This window comes from Berghia stephanieae, chromosome 15 (assembly GCF_034508935.2).
Source record: "Berghia stephanieae isolate SIO BIC M18660-M18661 chromosome 15, UCSD_Bste_1.3, whole genome shotgun sequence".
NCBI lineage: Eukaryota > Metazoa > Mollusca > Gastropoda > Nudibranchia > Aeolidiidae > Berghia > Berghia stephanieae.
The window spans coordinates 7742696-7764537 of NC_088374.1; the positions used below are offsets into that span (position 1 = coordinate 7742696).

A 21842-nucleotide genomic window follows, 5' to 3' on the forward strand; every position below is an offset into this window, starting at 1 on the left:
TTTTTAAAATTCATTATTGGCTGAACCATGAAATTATGGAAACAGTCATGCTTTCCCGTAGATAGATAAAGACACGCCCTTTGCTGTAGTATCTTACATGGGATTGGTGTACGAAAAGACTTAATATTACTAAGTTTTGGAAATGGTGGCTCTCTGAGAGAAAGTCAACTCTCGTTTTGAATGTCTCTCTGATAGTTGCATTTTAAAACTTTAAATTTATATAATTTATAGTCAATATCTATGTTGAATAATTATGATTTAATGTAGAAAAATGATTGTAGTTCCTGAAACAACCAAAAATGAAATTTGATAATTTTGACCATTTCCACTTTAAAACCGGTTTTCTTCGTTTTCCAAACCCCGACTTAATACCGCTTCGAGGCGTAGGGTAACATATAGTCTGGACAATTCCTTCGCACAATATGTGTTGATAATTAAAATCAGTAAGCAACAACCTATGTTCTTTCACTTGTAACCTACAAATATTCGAATGTTTCTAATGTGCGCTTCCTATAAAATTTGAACAATATATATTTTCTTTTCATATTTTTCTCTCGTAACATATATAATATTTATTTCTTCTTTCATTTGTATTTATACAAGTATTTCATGAAATTTCCGCATACTTATAACAATAGGAGCTTGCTTTTTCATACCCAGTTTTTCACAGACGAAATGGTTTCTTCTTTTGCATGGCCTGTCATTCCAGAGACCTTCACGTTTCCGAATGATCTCAATACATTCTTGTTTCCCTCGGTAGTTGTTGGGTTGTCTTGGAGCCCAGGCCTCGAAGGTAGGCTGTGATACAAATATTGAGTACAGTGATAGTGATGATTATGACGATGATGATGATGATGATGATGATGATGATGATGATGATGATGATGATGATGATGATGATTATGATGACGATTATGAATAAGATGAAGACAAAATGATGATGATCATGATTTTAGTACGACAATGAAAAAGATACAAACTGTCATTTCTTCTCCATTTAAATATCTCATCATCTTTGTTGTGCTGTTATATCTAGATCCGATCCAATATCGTTTAAGAGAAAGAAGACCTGGAAGTTGACATAGTTTAATTATTATATGGAAGAAAAGTCGTGAAATAAATTTCTCTTTTATTTAAGTTGATAACCCTTGGTGGTGTTTGTCTGTAACCAATCCTTCCAATTACCAATAATGTACAAGTTAGAAAATAGTTTTCTATAAATAACTTCTATTTCTGTATCTGGATGTAAAGGCAGATACTTAGGGTTACATAGAAGATCGAATATGGAAAATCGTCATCTAAAGCTAGCACGTTTTTAGACAAGAAGATAATATACCATCAGTCTGAGACAGTGATATAGTGAGGTTTTTGCGATTACCGACTTGACCTCAATAGTAGGTTGGATATTGGTTTGACGTCATTAATGTTAATAGAATGTTGATTATCTTATGCAAAAGATATTGGAAAACCTGGGCTATTGTGATTAGTCTATTATGATAGCACGTTTTTAGACAAGAAGATAATATACCATCAGTCTGACACAGTGATATAGTGAGGTTTTTGCGATTACCGACTTGACCTCAATAGTAGGTTGGATATTGGTTTGACGTCATTAATGTTAATAGAATGTTGATTATCATATGCAAAAGATATTGGAAAACCTGGGCTATTGTGATTAGTCTATTATGATATGAAATATAAAACTAAGTATATCTCTTTCCTGATAAATTATATGAAAAATAAACATCAATTTTCTTTCCAAATTAGTGTGAAAAATGTCACGAAATATGTATCTAACTTGAAAGCGATTATAAATTGTAACGCTGGACGTCATGAAAGCAGTGAATCACAGAATAATATAACTGTATATTATTTAAAACTTCAGTTATTAATTTAAGTAGAATGTATAACATTTAATATATAACAATGAAATGAACAGTTAATATTATAATATCTCAACAGTGGTAAAAAGCATCAAGAAGATCGTTCTATAAAAAAAGAGTGAAAATGGCTTTCAACTGCACGTACGAATCTTACAATTTTAAAATGATTGCTGACTATTTTCTCACAAAACAAAATAATCATACTATGGGCATAAAAAATCAAAGTGAGTTTTTTTTAAAAAATGAAGTTAGCCTTTCTGGTACAGTGAACATCTTTTGATGTGATAGCAGGTCAAATAGACCTTAAAGCAACTGAAAGCAAGAATTTGTCGAGTTAGACCGATGTCAAAACTCGGGCCGGGAGAGGCGGAGACTGTTGTGAAATAGCGTTCTACGCGGCTGATACCAAGCTTTAATTTGCGTATAGTTCATGGCATCGATTTAATGATTAAACATAATAAGCAGAGACCTTTTTACTTTTTGATTTAACCCTGTATAATACAAGAGAGGGTTTGCATCGAAAACATATACCCTTGTAATTGAGTATTTTCATTACATTGTTAAATCCGTCCTGTAACTGCCCGTATGACATCCGTGTCTACTCATTATTCTGCCATGTGTATGAAGAAAACTGTGATAAAGCTAACTGTGTTAAAACATGGTGTGTTTGTTCCTTTTAGACTTCTTTATTTCCTAAGTTATATGAAATCTAAAATTAAGTTAATGCTTATCTTACCTTGCACAAAATCATTCATTTGAGAATTCTGTATGACCACCAAATCTCCTCCCTCACTTTGGCAAATATCTCTAGCTTTCTTCCATGATACATTTTTACCATTGTATGGCTTAACACAGGTTTTGCTCATTTCATTGAGAGTCCATGTAGCAGGACAAGGCGCTTCTGAAATTGATAAATAAAGAACAAAAATACGTTAGCATATGTGATACACATCCTTAACAATTAGTACATACGAAATGTTGATCCACAAAAAAAGATCGTCATGATTAATATTCTCATATCGTAGAATAAAAACTAATACTTGGATAGTCATTATCTTGGTTCAGGTTCGTGATGAACTGACCATTAAAACCTCTGGGGCCAGGAATATTCTGACATAAAATAACAATAATAATAATAATAATAATAATAATAATAATAATAATAATAATAATAATAATAATAATAATAATAATAATAATAATATAATAATAATAATAATAATAATGATAATAATAATAATAATAATAATAATAATAATAATAATAATAATAATAATAATAATAATAATAATAATAATAATAATAATAATGATAATAATAATAATAATAATGTATAATAATAATAATATAATAATAATAATAATAATAATAATAATAATAATAATAATAATAATATAATATGATGATGATGATGATGATGATGATGATGATGATGATGATGATGATGATGATGATGATGATGATGAGGATAATAATAATAATAATAATAATAATAATAATAATAATAATAATGTATAATAATAATAATAATAATAATAATAATAATAATAATAATAATAATAATAATAATGATGATGATGATGATGATGATGACGATGATGATGATGATGATGATGATGATGATGATGATGATGATAATAATAATAATAATAATAATAATGTATAATAATAATAATAATAATAATAATAATAATAATAATAATAATAATAATAATAATAATAATAATAATAATAATAATAATAATTAATAATAATAATAATAATAATAATAATAATACTGCCCTAACCAACAAAAGGGCAGTATCTGGGCTGACCCAAATCCAACCAGTATTGCCGCAATCGACATATTTAGTTTTTTTTTCATTCATAATTCTTTGATTATATTACATAGTGGAAGTCTTCTAACATTAATAGCTAAGGATAAATTGCGTTTTTCTTTTAGTCGGCGATTTCCTTGACCAAATATGTTGCGTAATATTTTTGTAAGAGAGTAAGCCTATGCAAAAGGTTATCTAAGAAATTTGGTGCAAAACTGTCAATTATATATATCAGCAAATGGGTTTAGTGAGTACATAGTGCAGGCATATCAGTTAAGCTTGGTCAGTGCATGACACGTGTGGGCAGTTTTATGTCCAAGCTATTTGAGACGCATGACACGTGTGCGCAGTTTTATGTCCAGGTTACTTGAGACCGTTTGTGTCAAAGTTACTGGACAGGTTATCATGTTGAGTACTATTTAATCAATCATTCTTAAATTGGTTTAGGGGTGTTGAAACAGGTGAAAGGGGCATTTATCAAAATAATGTTATATCATATAAGGCGGGGTTTAACATCAATATGTAGGAATTGACGTTTCAGGTTTGATTATGATTTGGTCTTACTCTTAGGGGTTGGATTATAGACTGACAGGGAACTGTCAAAACTGCAAGGGGGCGTGGAAACAATGGAACTGTGGGTAAAATTTTGATAGGGATAAAAGAGGATGTTTCGAGGAAAACGGGATCATTCTACCTTTTGATTCTCATTCTACCTTTGGAATTCTGCATTCAACTTGACCATGAGCTGCACACTTTAAACCTATTGTGCTCACCATCATTTATTTGCATTTACGAACTTAGAAATATTTCACGTATATTGAAAATGGTTACTTAGGCAAACGACTTAACATTTGGATTGATTTTACGGATTTGGAATTTATGAAACTGATTGAATTATGACTATGCTATTTGATTTGGAGTTGGAATTAATCATGATTTGGATTTTGAATTTATCACAAACAAATAAAGCTGTAAGAAGTGAACTTGGAATCTGGACTTTTATTTGAATGTCTTGATGTTGTGCATTCAGTTATCATCATCGGCCTTAAACTCTTTCGTCATTATTAACATCTACAACACAACGCAAAGGATAATACTACCATCTATTAAAAAACCACTATACGATCACAAGTCATTACATATGTGTGCAACTACGCCACATTATGTATCTAATTTGGTGTCGTGACTCAGGATTCTTATATATCTTTATTTGGAGCCCTGATACCATGATGTAAAGATGTTATCATTCCGAACCATGGATACACAAGAAATGTATATTGTTGCGGTGTTAACATCTATTAAAGTTTTTGTGAGACTCGAATTTTGAAGTGAAAATTGTGAACAGATAGGAAAATAGTTTTATTTGGGAAAGAAAATGAATATCAATTTTGAAGGTGAATTAGTGTAATTATTTTGTATTGAAATATGAAAAAAAATATTGAAATTATAGATGATTCCTAAAATTCTGACAAAAGACGATATTTAAAAAAATATATACTAAATAATATTTAAATTAAGAGTCACAGATAGAAAAGGAAATTTTAAAAAAATATAGATATATAGGGCAATATATTATATTTAAAAAGTGAAAACAATATATTATAGAACGACAAAATAATAATAATAATAATAATAATAATAATAATAATAATAATAATAATAATAACGCATTGATGCTATACGTATTTTATTTAATTAAAAAGAAGAGAGGGAGAGATGAAGAAAAATTGCAGAATTTAAATGAATATTTTAGTGCGTTTTATTTTTCAAAATAAATGAAAATGCGTTTACTTATAATCGGGCGTTTCGGAACAAATCTTCGAATATTAATTTGTACCGTTAATGGCAATGTTTTGTTAATATCAGTAACAAAGATGTGTCGATTTTTATTTCAATTTTTGTATGTTACTGTTGGAATTACATAAACAGTTGATCCATTATTTAATGTTGTTACGTTTTATTTTCTGTCAAAATGACTCAAGAAGACGATGGCAATAAAAACACGTAAATTATAAGTTTTGATAATTGAAAAATGTCTTATGGTATTTATTGTTATATTACAACATCATTGATTATATTTCTCTCCCGTCAATAGGGATGAATTGGTAGGTTGATATTGACTCTTTGAGATTCATGGGTTCATGACAAAGAGCAAAGTTTTATATCTGTTTGTATTCTTGGTAATAAATGTGTGGTTAACGCAGCCAAGTAATCGACAACAGAGCTTATTTAGTTGTGTAATGAGACATGGCGTTATAATAGATTACATAAGACATTTGGATTTTATCACTGGAAATTAAGTTGAAATGATTTATGCGGAATATGAGTCAATCGTTGTTTTGTTTAGTTTTGTTTTGAAACGCGTTTCATCGTGATTTTTAAAAGGAGACATATTCTCATAACGGACTTTTGGTTTAAAGTCGGAGAACAAATAAAATGACGGAGTATTAATTATTATGAAAGACTGATGTCTTGTAATGGGAGTTAAAATGTTATTACGGAAGAATAACAAAATATTGAAAATGCATTATCATGTCATGTGAGCTGATAATATTTGTGACACAAGTGGTTAACTTGTTAAGAATCAGCGAATTATAAGTAACCCATATGGTAAAATGCTGTAAATGCATAGTGGGTAAATAAGCGCAGTGATGTAAGACGCGGTAATTCAAGTGCACACGGTTTAAATTACGAGACGCATGAATGATGCGTTCGGGAATATTTTATTTTGCGTGTGATTAAAGCGCATGGTTTAACATTATGAAATGACGCAGAAGGCGGAGAATTTTTATAAATACGAGGCGCGTGGTTAAAGCGCACACATTTATCAATGCTATATTAAGAGGCGCGAGATTACATCGCAATGAGTTATATGAATATTATTATAAGCCGAGGGCAAAGGCGCGAAACATTGAATTTTTATTGACCAGAGTGTATATCGTTTCTGCGAATATTTTGATTATCATATTTTTCTCCTATAGATTTGCTGTTGTAATTGTAATCAATATTTACTGCGAGGTTTGAATTTAACATTTATATCATAAAATTTGTAACTGAGTTGAAGAAGAAGTTATGTTCAATTGTCAAATCTTAAGTGTGTAATCATTCAGCAATAAGTTGAAATGGTAGGAAGTGCTACACATATAATAATGATAAAATAACAAAATCATTGTTTATTAAATTAGGGAATTTTCTAAGGAGAATAATTCGAGATAATCAAATACAGAAGTAGTGTTTGCACTAAAACATGATATACACATCACGAAAGAAGACACTTGCAACCATCAGTCATAACGGAAACGCTGATGACAACGTCAGAGCCAACTCAAACAAAACCACAACAGAGGTCGGGAAATGTCCTAATCCCTTTGGTCTATCCACGAATACATTAAAATGGAGTAACAATCTCGACTACGCCATTGATACGTCCAGAATCAACACAATCTACAGACTACAAATACACAGCAACCTCAATTACATCGTACCTTTCAACTTAAACAAACTTGACAGAATTCATAAAATAATATCTGTATCAACACAGATTTCTTCCATGAACCTTTTTATATTTACATTCTTTATTGAACAATTGGATTACTTGTATTTACTTCTACAACAACAATACCCAACGATGTACGATGTCAATAATTACATAAACGTTCAAGATACGATTGTTTTTACAAAAATGATGTCCAATTGTGAACAATACTACTTCCATCATATTCAGTGGTGAGCGTATTCAAATTTAAACTTATGTCAATATACAAGTGTGCAGCACCCATATCTACAACTTATAAACATTGAATATTATAATAACGCCTGTCTTAGTATCATTGTAAAAGATAAAGGCTATATATGTATATAAGACAATGCAGGAAAAAGTATCGCAAAACGCCACATGAGCGATTTCTTTGGATTCATTATCGTATGATATTCAACAACCTGCGTTCAAATAACGAAAATATTGTTGACCTTATTCGACCCTACTACATAGTCTACTAGACTACGTTATTGTTACATCCTTTACCTGGTGTGTGGACTCACATCACCCACCGGAACTCTGCAAGATTACATCATCTACCTGGTGTTTGGACTCACGTCACCCACCGGTACTCTACAGATTACATCATCTACCTGGTGTGGACTCACATGCCACCTCATCAGAACTCGATCAACAAACACAGACAATTACAATACACGACCTCTGTCGACTACTACACACGAACTCTTTGTCAACACATGGCTGAGTTCACAACTTTCTTTTGACTTGCTGGATAAGTCAAACTTCATTTAAATTCAAGATCTCGCACACAGTTAATCTTGAATTTTTACAATTTCATCTACAATGAGATTCAACATATACACAAGACAACCACAAATATCAACGAGGAGAATCGACCCAGATGCCGGAGATGAATGGATTACAGCGACGTCACAAGACCAAGAAACAACCCAACAGGTTAAGCATACGTTTGCTACCTGTAGAGTCTTTTTTCGTCCCAATTCAAAAGACTCGAACAAATACAACACACTAATTGCAAAAGTTGGTCACTTTAGTAACAGCCCACAATCACATACTATGTTAGATTTTACTTATTTAGTTATTTACACTGCATTTACAGAGGAAAAAGTTTTTAATTAATTAACAATAAATAAAGTGAATTTATGACACTTGGGCTATGCAGTGACCACAACACACATAACAATGCAACACGTAGACTTGATGCAAACACCTCAACTCTTATAGTTGATATATTTTTTCATTACATGACAACTCATTCTAAATGGAAACAATGACTAATTAACAATTACTGACCATTTTACAAGATGACCATTCTCGAAACGAACGGATTACTAAGAAATGTGACCTCTGATGGATGACCACAAAGAACAATTTGATATCAATGAAGTTGTAAACTACACCCTGATGACTTAAAAAGCTTAAAAAATTGAAACATCAACAATGAACAATGAATGATAATAACTTCAACTTGAATTTTAAAATGATGATAATGCTGTTATTATGATTTATTTTTAAATCTCTTTTATTACTAATTGAAATATAATTCTTCGTATTTGAATCTAGATGTCTATGAAATATTACTTGTACCACATATTATAAGTTGGAATTAATGTAATAATGTTGTTTCAATGGAATCATACAATATAAGGGAATATACAAGGTATTGGTTTTGAGATGACAGTAAATGAGTAGACATACATGGAAGCTGAGATTATCACCCATGTCGTATAGAGTTGAATTTGAGATTGAATAAGATAACGTGAGTATATCACAAATGGAAATTGAACCATCCTTTTTCACGCAATAATATGTATGTGTGATGGGATATGACGAGAATTAAACACTTTTATTGCTATGAAGATGGAATTTAAGGTGAAAAGATACTTTTTCTTTGAATTTTTAAATAAATGATATCTTACTGTCGATGTTGTAATACTTTAAAAAAGTTTAATCGATAAATATAAATGTTTTAATCAATTTTGGTGTTGGTAAATCTAAATTTTAATCTCTTTTTGATAGATTTGATGTTGTAATTTGAAAGAAAAAAGAATCTATAATCGATATATATCTATTTAGATGTTGTAATCAAATTTGATGTTTGTGAATTTAATACTTTAAAACCTATAATCGATATATATCTATCTAGATGTTGTAATCAAAATTGATGTTTGTGAATTTAATACTTTAAAACCTATAATCGATATATATGAATGTTGTAATCAACTTTGGTGTTTTTGAATTTAAAGTTTAAAGTTGTTAAATGTTTAACTGGTATAAGTATTTGTCATTTTAAAAAAATATAGACTATTTCTTACATTTGTTTATTGCATTTTAGTTCGACATTAGATATATATTTAATCTCTTACTGTTATTTTTTTAATTGAAATTGTTTTAAGTCAATTTAAATTCTAAGAAAGGGGCGTATGTAAGAGAGTAAGCCTATGCAAAAGGTTATCTAAGAAATTTGGTGCAAAACTGTCAATTATATATATCAGCAAATGGGTTTAGTGAGTACATAGTGCAGGCATATCAGTTAAGCTTGGTCAGTGCATGACACGTGTGGGCAGTTTTATGTCCAAGCTATTTGAGACGCATGACACGTGTGCGCAGTTTTATGTCCAGGTTACTTGAGACCGTTTGTGTCAAAGTTTCTGGACAGGTTATCATGTTGAGTACTATTTAATCAATCATTCTTAAATTGGTTTAGGGGTGTTGAAACAGGTGAAAGGGGCATTTATCAAAATAATGTTATATCATATAAGACGGGGTTTAACATCAATATGTAGGAATTGACGTTTCAGGTTTGATTATGATTTGGTCTTACTCTTAGGGGTTGGATTATAGACTGACAGGGAACTGTCAAAACTGCAAGGGGGCGTGGAAACAATGGAACTGTGGGTAAAATTTTGATAGGGATAAAAGAGGATGTTTCGAGGAAAACGGGATCATTCTACCTTTTGATTCTCATTCTACCTTTGGAATTCTGCATTCAACTTGACCATGAGCTGCACACTTTAAACCTATTGTGCTCACCATCATTTATTTGCATTTACGAACTTAGAAATATTTCACGTATATTGAAAATGGTTACTTAGGCAAACGACTTAACATTTGGATTGATTTTACGGATTTGGAATTTATGAAACTGATTGAATTATGACTATGCTATTTGATTTGGAGTTGGAATTAATCATGATTTGGATTTTGAATTTATCACAAACAAATAAAGCTGTAAGAAGTGAACTTGGAATCTGGACTTTTATTTGAATGTCTTGATGTTGTGCATTCAGTTATCATCATCGGCCCTTAAACTCTTTCGTCATTATTAACATCTACAACACAACGCAAAGGATAATACTACCATCTATTAAAAAACCACTATACGATCACAAGTCATTACATATGTGTGCAACTACGCCACATTTTGAGATACTGTTCTTTCTTGGTTAAAAAAGCCATGCAAATAACTCTACCTGTAACCAACAAAAGGACAGTATCTTATACGCCCGTCTCACATGCTGTTCGCAAATGCCTCGTCCGTTTTCACCAAAAGCGCAGTATCTAAGTTGTGAATATAGCAAAATATGACTAATTTGATCGACAAAAGTCCCGCACGAGTCAAGCTTCCCAACATCTCCCACCAAACGCCGTCCAAACCCAAGACATGGCCTCAAAGTATTATGTAATAATCATGCATAATACCTAACACCTTTCTAAGTCAGTTTATTGTGTAAAAACTGAAAGTAATGAATACCATAGTGAAGAATATAAAAACCACACTGTTAAAATAAAATATTAAGAAGGAGAACATTAGTCTTTGAATCATAAAAATCGGTTGAGAACCTAATATTTTAAGAGTAAATATCATTTTGAAAGTTGATTTCCTCCTTATTTGTTTTTGTTTTTTTTTTTTGTTTTGTATTTTGGTAAGATATTTATTTCATGTCCAATTTTCTCGATTCCTGTATCATTTTTCAATTCTCTCTGAGACAAGACCGTTGATGTACTTTGTTTGAAATCTGACTGAAACATACATTGACTTTTTTCCCAAAGACCCTTGGTCTACTTCTAAATTCAAAAGGGCACAAAGAAGGTGACACAACTTTCAGACGGTCGTCGAGAAAAGCTCTACATGTCGTGGAAACAATATAGCTGCTAATCTGTAAGCTGTCACATCAACCAATCAGTGAATAACTGTAAGTCATGGTGAAAGGTCAAGAACCAGCATCATCTATCAAGAACAAATAATTTGCTCTGAGAAAGTCTTGACATTTCACGAGCAAAAAAGTTTCAAACTGATGTTGGACCTATGAAAAGTTTGGGGGGGGGGGGGGGGGGGGATTTTGTCATGATTGACAATCGGACTCGAAAACGCGGATATAGATTTCAAAGTAAAGGATGAGATCATCGAAAGATGTTATACGATTGTCATGGCCAATTAACGAACTCAGCACCTAGCAGAAACAGAATCTGAACACAATAGGGTAAACCTATCTATGCAACATCAATCATCCTTCGAGGATACAAGTCTGCCCCTTTGTGTCGTGCACATTGGTATTTAATTTTCGACCTTTGTGTTTTTGATACCTCCCACCGGTAATTTCATTGGTCAGTTTCGCCAATCTCGACTCAACGTCTTGTCAAATTTCGTGAATTTTATTATAGCCATCACAAGGTCATCTGAGGTCATGAGGTGGCCAAATTATAATGATAAAATTTATTGTCATAACAGTGGATAGCAGAACGAGAATTAATAATAATAATAATAATAATAATAATAATAATAATAATAATAATAATAATAATAATAATAATAATGATAATAATAATAATAATAATAATAATAATAATAATAATAATAATAATAATAATAATAATAATAATAATAATAATAATAATAATAATAATGATAATAATGATCATAATGATAATAATAATAATAATAATAATAATAATAATAATAATAATAATAATAATAATAATAATAATAATAATAATAATAATAAAATATAATAAAAATAATAATAATAATAATAATAATAATAATAATAATAATATATAATAATAATAATAATAATAATAATAATAATAATAATAATAATAATAATAATAATAATAATAATAATAATAACAATACCTACCGCTTTCTTCTGCAACGTTGGAAGTAATGAATAAAAAGATGGTAAAAATAACAGACACGAACATGTCTAAGACCTTCATTGGTTTGTTCTTGTAAGTCTATGCTGCAGGAATTGAGTTAAAGTGATGAAGGACATATCCACTAAGAAAACCTGAAACGTCTATTTTATCTGTTTTAGTATATTTAATTGAATATTACGTTTAATTTCACATTGTTACATATGAAAGCATTAAAGGAAATATCAAATCTCTTAATGATAGCATTAGAGTGAAGCGATAATGAAATAGTCTCCTCTTTATTATTGCTAGAGAGTGAAAGCAATAGATGATGTTAATCTTCTCTATTCCTGAGATTAACATATGTCAAAAGAAAACGTTTGAGCCATGATAAATTCTTTAGGTGTGTGTAATTTGATATGACAAACAAGGTGGCCAGAATACGATTCCCAACGTTTAGATGACGTGTCAAAATGTCCCAACATTATGTAATATCAGATTTTCTAAACGACCAATTGAGTCAAAAAGTCATGAATATACATTAAAGCGTCGTGTACATATATGCAGGTCTGACATCCTAACCCACTAATGGGCTAGTTTATCGTGACTTCAATGGACAATATATTTCGTCGGTTTTTATGTGACTCTTAATACAACAGTGAAATCATAAGGAATTGCGTTATCAGACCTGTTTTTTTAAAGAACAGATTAGATTAGTATTATAACTTTATACTACTTATTTGAAATATGCTTTTCATAGACGGATCCCGATTCTAGACCGTTTAATAGAAAATATAACAGACCTCATTTAAAACTCTTAAAGTCGATCTTTAACGCAAACTTCAAAGTCTAAACAATTCTTTAGTGCAACAAAATTTATATTTTGTGATTCTAGACCATCGAATTAAAGTTATAACAGACATGATGTAAAAATCTTAAAGCCGAATCTTTAACTCGGATATCAAAGTCTATAAAAATCGAATCTTTAGTTCAACAAAAATCTCTTATCATTCCACAGCATTGAGTACTAGTTCCAACATACCTGATGCAAAAGTCTTGGAAAAAGATCCTTCAATGCGGATATCCAAGATCAGACAAATCTTCAGCGTAACAAAATTCTCTCTTCTGAAGATTTTTGAAATGAACTCTTAAAATTACAGTCTCATTTATACATTTATTGAAAATATTCTCTTGTTAGCCATAGACGTAGCAGTCTTCAAACGCATCATTTTATGTCGATGCCTAAAACTGATTTTCGACGAGTTTCTAAAGTCTTTTAGCTTTGATGTACTGATAACAGGGGTTATCGTTTAATATTGAATGATGCTGAACTGTTATCTCATATTATGTGCGCCGTTGTACTGAGTAATTAGAGATAGTCATTTAAAACACGCGAACTTTCTTCAACTTCAAAGTCAAATTATTCACTTATTGTTAGATATTATATCATATCGTAATCATTAAAGGTAATCAAGGTTTTATTTGATGCATATCTTGTACAATTACACATTATCTTAGATACACGATTGTCGATTTTGTGCACATTAACCTTATTATTACAAACATGTTGATCATAAGCATTTAAAAAAATGAACTTTTATATTGCGCAATATCCACTAAAAGGTAATCAAAGAGCTTTATAAGGGGTGCCTGACCAACAGCAACACTTAACATGTAGGAAGGCGATGTTACAATTATTTTCTGACCGAGATAATGCTGGAATTGGTCAGGTACTCATTTTACGGTGAGGGAATTAATGTATATACCTTTTTACAAGGATTCAACTATGGCTGGGCGATGTTGGAACTAATACCTTCCGATGGGCAAGCGAGTGTCATACCACTATAATGTGTGCGCACTTCTTCGTAACGTTTTATCTATATATCGAAAATCAATTCTGTGCGTGTTTCTAATCGTTATATTTTTGATGTACTGATTAACAAGGGTTAACATTTAATAATAATTCATTATAGATTGTTATCACACATTATGCTAGCTTTCCTTTGCACTGAGATATTAAAGATTTTCATTTAAAACACTAGAGACTTCAGCAAATTCAAAGTCAAAGTATTCAATGAATGTTGGATATCATATCTCATCAGAGTCATGAAAGGTTATAGAGGTTGACATCAATGCAGTTAATATATAATCACAGCTAATCGGATATAATCAAACGGTTGATTTTGTATATATTGACTATATCACTGCAAACTTGTTGATCACAATCTTTTTAAAAAATGTGAGCTTTAATTTGCGCAAAATCCATTAAAAGTACTCAAAGCGCTTTACAAAGGGTCCCTGATCTACAATAACACTTCGAGATATGACGCCTGTCAGGCGATTTTACAATTATTTTCTTACAGATTCAACACACTTAACTGCCAGTTACGTATTTAGCATCTGCATAATTTAGAAATTGTGATTAACGAGCATTTTATTTCCACGGATTCAACTTTGACAATTTCGTCTCGAACCCAGAAACTTACGATCTTAAGGCGCGTATCAAACATCTATGTCACATACCTGCACAATGTGAAATTGATTAACCAATCATCACATAGGTACTTCAAGGTACTGAATTTTTATTTTTTAATATTAAAAATATGTATGCATTCAGAATCCGCTGTATTGTATTCGAGTCCGTTCTAGGTTCTGACTAACGTTGGGTAAAAAGGCTTTGTTACATAATTGCAGAATATATAACACAAATCGTAATGCTGTCATGTTTTCGTCAATGTAAACAAAGAAACATTTAAACGTTGTATATAATTTTAAGAAATATTTGAATTAATTTACTTAACCGAACAGAATGTAATAGAGATAAATACTATATTCGTTAAGTTATGTACGAGTATGATTTTGTCAATGGTTTTCGTGGCTTAAGAAGGTTTCTGAGTATAAAACGGTCCGCATATGGTATTATGCTCTCTTTTTTGAGATCATCATCATCATCATCATCATCATCATCATCATCATCATCATCATCATCATCATCATCATCATCATCATCATCATCATCGTTATCATCATCATAATCTTAATCATCATCATCATCATCATCATCATCATCATCATCATCATCATCATCATCATCATCATCATCATCATCATCATAATCTTAATCATCATCATCAGCATCATCATCATTATCATCATCATCATCATCACCATCATCATCATGGAGGTCCCAGGTTTGAGAATATTATTATTTTTCTTTTTTTCCAAGATGAGGGTGATTTAAATCGAATGATATTTGGACGAGTTTTGTGGCCACATTTCAAATTATGTTTTCTTTTTTCCCAGAGAACGGCAGTTCTGTTATTAATCTAGACAAACATTTACATCAAAATATTTCTTCTCGGCAACTACATCCACCTTAAAATATCAAAGGACTATAGATAATGTGTGGTGTCTCTCATCTTTTTTGATTCAGTTGATTGCAAAACAAACCTGAACGATATTTAAGTTTCTTATTCGGCTATGTGGTCTTGCGCTAAGATATTCGCTTTCGGATCGGAAATTCCTGGTTTTAAGCCTCGCTCGGCGCATTGTTGAATCCTTGTAAAAGTCAATTTACTCAGGTGTAAAATGAATATCTGGCCGTTAACAGTGTTGTCTCGGAAAAAAAAACATGGCGTCATGTCTCGGTCAACTTGGTACGCCCAGTACTCACCAATATAAGCTTGATTTACATATTCCTTAAAATAATATGTCATTATGATACACATATCGTTGATCAAACCTCTGAAGTATCGTTTTTCCTAATCCGCTGATCAACCTTCTGATGTCAACCTCAGAGGTAAGCGCGCCCTCTCATTCTTTTGTTTCAAGATAATCAAACATCTGATGTTAGTCCAGAGCTTTGATCATCTGGTTTTTATTTCAAGGTAGACGGAGAAGTACTGCGCTATCCTCTGTAAAGTGATCGAAATACGTCATGTAGATGATGAATAACGGGGTTTCTTGAGTTAATTAACTTGTGACCCATCCTCTCCAAGTGGTATTTTCTCGGGGTGAAGGTAGAAGTTGATTTTATAGCAACACATATCAAACTTGGGGTTAGTTTCTCTTCATTATAATGGGAAAAAAATGCTATTTCTTGAATTGCAAAAATATTCCAATTTTTTTTTCTCATCCCTTTATTTTTAAAAATCTATTTTCGAGATCTCGTTCATCCCGACATGACACGACGGTGGCGACAACGAATATAGCATAACTTGACTATTCCAGACGGGTCGGGAAGTTGACATCGCTACCAAAGAGTGTGTAGGGTAACGTAGTTACCAATAGCTCTCACTTCTCTTAACCGCAATACTATTGTCGCGTGCCAGGCGAGAGAGCGAGCTGGGTGTGCTCCGCGTTCATCAAGCGCGCTAGGCTTACTGATACAATGAAGAAAATACGAGTAGAGGACGGAAGATGCGTGGCTTCACCAAAAGCGGGAAGTGAGAGCTCTTGGTAACATAACAATCGTTACCTACACGCTCTTTGTCGCTACTTACAGGGCTGCCAGCTTGCCATATTCATGGGCAATTTGGCCAAGATTGGTCACCATTAGAATAAGTCTTTTTAAAAATATATTTTATTTACTTTTTCACAAGCTAATATATTCTTAGTTTAGTCGATTAAACAATGATAATGAGTTTACATGGCAGTCAAAATCTTGGTTCACATAATGTGTATTTGGCTGCATTTGTTTTTAAAATTGGCCACGAGGAACTCTGATCATCTGACAATTAGGGGGGAATTAGTCTGTATGTGTGTGTAAAAGAAAGAGAGAGAGAGAGAGAGAGAGAGAGAGAGAGAGAGAGAGAGAGAGAGAGAGATAGAGAGAGAGAGAGAGAACAATTGATAATGTGTTAGCTAGCCACTCCCACGCCTCGTTCTGAAAAAAATCCGCGAAATTAAAGGGGAGGCAAGAGAAAATCAGCTGATCGTTAAAATAGTAACAGAAAAGTGGAGGTGCTCGGCAATGAATGCAAGAAAGACATTTAAAACGCCGTAAAAATGTTTAAAAATCACTTAATGTTATAATTACCATCCATAACAACCTGTCAAATTCACATATGTAAGATGTCAAGCCAAAATTAATAATAAAATAATAAAGAACACGATTGACCGGTGGTCCGTTGACTACACATGCATACGAGTACCAGAAATATTTTGTAAACAATGTAACACAATATAATGTGTAAGTTTCAAAGCAAATGCAACCACAAATAACATCAAAGAACAATGTGGGACTACTGTTTTAATTTCATAAAACCAAACGTATATTTTCTGCCCCGATATTGAACGAACGTGTAGTTAGTATGTATCGTACAAACAACATTCGTTTAGACAGGTAGTCGGGATTCTAGCGCCAGTTTTATTTGGGCAACCATGATTGGGATTTCACTCAATGCACTTATTATTAATTATTATTTATTATTATTATTATTATTATTATTATTATTATTATATTATTAAAATTATTATTATATATAATAATATATATAATAATTATATATAATAAAAATAATATAATATAATAATAATAATAATAATAATAAATAATAAAATAATAAAAATAATAAAATAATATAATAATAATAAAATAATTTATAATAATACATAATAATAATAATAATAATAATAAAATAATAATATATAATAATAGCTTGAAATAACATTGAAATCATATGTAAATATTTTATAATAAATCCAAACAAAACAAAATAAAAAAATAAATAAAGAATATAATAAAAAAATATCTATTTGGCATTTACTTACATTAATATCTTGAAATCACAATCACAATCCATGAAAATTAAATATCCCAAAATCGAAGAAGACATAATTAATAAATCAACAGGAATGTATTAAAAGAAGCATATAAACATAACTAACTTCAAAAAATCCCCATTGCTTAGGGTTCTCACATTGTAAATTTGCATTATGGCAAAGCACATGATAACATGAGACTTATAAAGTATACTGATTCATCAACTGCATAAATTCATTCTCAAATAATCCTTACATATAACTCTCCTTTTTGCAACATTGATAATAGATAAGTTGTAAATTTAAATTAATCACATAACCTAAATGATGGAGAATGAAAACAGCTAATCATAAAAAAATTCACAGATCAAGTTATCTATTTGAACTCCGCATATTTAGCTTAATTACTCATTGACCATATATTTTTTTTAATGGCATTGTTTCATTTAAACAAGACCATGACGCTTATGCCTGGACCGGGTATTCACAAATTCTGCTTTTGTGTTCCACTTTTCGAATCGAATTAATCTCTATCTTATCCGTTTGTTTGCAAATTTTCTGCACTTTATAAATAAGACCATAACGCTTATGTCTGGACCGGTTGTTCGCAAATTCTGCCTTTGTGTTCCACTGTTCGATTAGAATTAATTTCTATTTTTTCCGTTTATTTGCAAAGTTTCTGCACTTTATAAATAAGACCATAGCGCTTATGTCTGGACCGGGCATTCGCAAATTCTGCTTTTGTGTTCCACTTTTCGAATCGAATTAATATCTAGTCTATCCGTTTATTTGCAAAGTTTCTAGATTTTATAAATAAGACCATAACGCTTATGTCTGGACCGGTTGTTCGCAAATTCTGCCTTTGTGTTCCACTGTTCGATTAGAATTAATCTGTTTTTTTCCGTTTATTTGCAAAGTTTCTGCAATTTATAAATAAGACCATAGCGCTTATGTCTGGACCGGGCATTCGCAAATTCTGCTTTTGTGTTCCACTTTTCGAATCGAATTAATCTCTATTTTATCTGTCTATTTGCAAAGATTCTGTACTTTATAAATAGGACTATGACGCTTATGTCTGGACTGGGTATTCGAAAATTTTCCTTTTGTGTTCCACTTTTCGAATCGAAATAACATCTAGTCTATCCGTTTATTTGCAAAGTTTCTGCACTTTATAAATAAGACCATAACGCTTATGTCTGGACCGGGCATTCGCAGATTCTGCTTTTGTGTTCCAATTTTCGAATCGAATGAATCTCTATCTTATCCGTTTATTTGCAAAGTTTCTGCACTTTATAAATAAGACCATAGCGCTTATGTCTGGACCGGGCATTCGCAAATTCTGCTTTTGTGTTCCAGTTTTTGAATCGAATGAATCTCTATCTTATCCGTTTATTTGCAAAGTTTCTGCACTTTATAAATAAGACCATAACGCTTATGTCTGGACCGGGCATTCGCAAATTCTGCTTTTGTGTCCCACTTTTCGAATCGAATGAATCTCTATCTTGTCCGTTTATTTTCAAAGTTTCTAGATTTTATAAATAAGACCATAACGCTTATGTCTGGACCGGGCATTCGCAAATTCTGCTTTTGTGTTCCACTTTTCGAATCGAATTAATCTCTATTTTATCCGTTTATTTGCAAAGATTCTGCACTTTATAAATAAGACCATGACGCTTATGTCTGGACCGGGTATTCGCAAATTCTCCTTTTGTGTTCCACTTTTCGAATCGAATTAATATCTAGTCTATCGGTTTATTTGCAAAGTTTCTGCATTTTATAAATAATAATAATTGTTCAAAATTTTACCTTACACCCGATATTACAAGTACAAGTGAGCCAGGTGAAGAAGATTGTCAAACAGTGTGACAGATGAAATAGGAAGAGAGAGAGAGAGAGAGAGAGAGAGAGAGAGAGAGAGAGAGAGAGAGAGAGGGCAAGAGAGAGAGAGAGAGAGAGAGAGAGAGAGGGTAAGAGAGAGAGATATTCGTTTTTTGTTCAAAATCTCTCTCTCTCTCTCTCTATCTCTCATTGCACAAGGTTGTGCTATTTACTACTATTTATCAAGAACAGCCAAGCTGGCAACCCAGTCTCTGTATAAACTAAGCAAGATGGCAACAGGGACCTCGCTCCTTATCCAATGCCGAAGCTTTAGTTTGAGTCAAACGGTTTTGTTAAAAAAAACCACCCAAAATAAGTTCGTGTCGTAAGTGATGGAAGTTGAAGTCGGCTTATTATAAAATCGTTTTTATGGTCTGTTTGGATTACCCTTTTTAAATAGAAAAAGTGAATATAACATAAACTTAAAGAAATAGGCAAGCTAAATGAAATTTAAATTGACTGATTAAATGAGTACGCGAGGCTGAGTTGCGAACGACTACTGGGTTCCGACATTCCGATCCCAGTGTCATTCATGTTCACCGTACCGTGTTACTGTCTACACACTACACTGCATTGTTAGTGACTGGTCATGTCTTTTTTGTTTGTATGTTTTACGCAAGCTTAATAAAAATTAAATTGACTGATTAAATGAATACGTGAGGCAGAGTTGCGAACGACTCATGGGTTCCGACATTCCGATCCCAGTGTCAGTCATGTTCACCGTACTGTGTTACTGTCTACAAACTACACGGCATTGTTAGTGACAGGTCATGCCTGTTTTGTTTGTATGTTTCTTTTAATATGGGTCAATTTACAAAGAATAATAATAGAAATGTTCAAAACAAAAACTAGATTCACTATTACGTGCCTGTAATGAAGTGCTTTCCACAAACCGTAAGCGAGAATGATGGTGGAGGTAATGGCAACCATGTGGGTTTGTTATTGTTTCCTACCTCCGTCAACCCGCGCATCCAGTTGCGCACCCACGCTGATTCTAACCAATAGATATAAATCGTCTGTCTCCTAGCTTGGACGTGTATGTGTCAGGGCGGGGGGTTGGGGGGGGGGGAGGGTTGCATATGCTCGGTTAATATTAGTTGAATGCATAATGTGACCAGTGCAATATGGGAAGATAGAACATTTTCTAATTTGATGATTTATTATTAAGAATTCGAAAGCAATGTAAAAAACGTATACTTTTTTTTAGTTTAGTTTACTTATTAAGCCATACGGTAAATACACTTTTTAGGTGTTCAAACATTCTGTGTTAACACGTTTGGAACAATAGTAACAAGAAATCACGGTGCCTTACCTTGATAAAATATGAAAAAATGAAATATTTTTCATCTGTCATTTATTCATCCTTTTGAAAATCACTCTGTATCTGATGATGTATGGGATGACCGAAATAATATATGTACACATCTGATGACGTTAGGGATGACCCAAATAAACAATGTACACGTCTGATGTCATTAGGTATGACCCAAATAAACATTATACACATCCGATGACGTTAGTGATGGCCCAAATAAACAAAGTAGGTCCTAGTTTTAATGATTATTGAGCTAGTTAAGATAATAAAATAATAATAATAATAATAATAATAATAATAATAATAATAATATAATAATAATAATAATAATAATAATAATAATAATAATAATAATAATAATATAATAATAATAATATAATAATAATAATAATAATAATAATAATAATAATAATAATAATAATATAATAATAATAATAATAATAATGATAATAATAATAATAATAATAATAATAATAATAATAATAATAATAATAATAATAATAATAATAATAATAATAATAATAATAATA

General features: G+C 31.4%; 1 protein-coding gene across 3 annotated transcripts in view; it reads right to left on the reverse strand.

Moving 5' to 3' along the window:
• LOC144960480 (C-type mannose receptor 2-like) overlaps positions 1-21386 on the reverse strand; it is a 29367-nt gene extending 7981 nt beyond the window's left edge. The window contains exons 1-4 of one of the 3 annotated variants that reach the window (XM_078893594.1): positions 21310-21386; positions 2620-2784; positions 981-1069; positions 657-798 (exon numbers count right to left, since the gene is read on the reverse strand). In XM_078893594.1, coding sequence (XP_078749720.1) covers positions 657-798; positions 981-1069; positions 2620-2749 — 361 coding nt within the window. In that variant the 5' untranslated portion in view covers positions 2750-2784; positions 21310-21386. Of the gene's footprint in view, positions 1-656; positions 799-980; positions 1070-2619; positions 2785-13398; positions 13573-16029; positions 16540-21309 lie in introns of those variants that run through there. The other 2 variants (XM_078893592.1, XM_078893593.1) reach the window with 2 other exon arrangements.
• Positions 21387-21842: the final 456 nt, after the last annotated feature.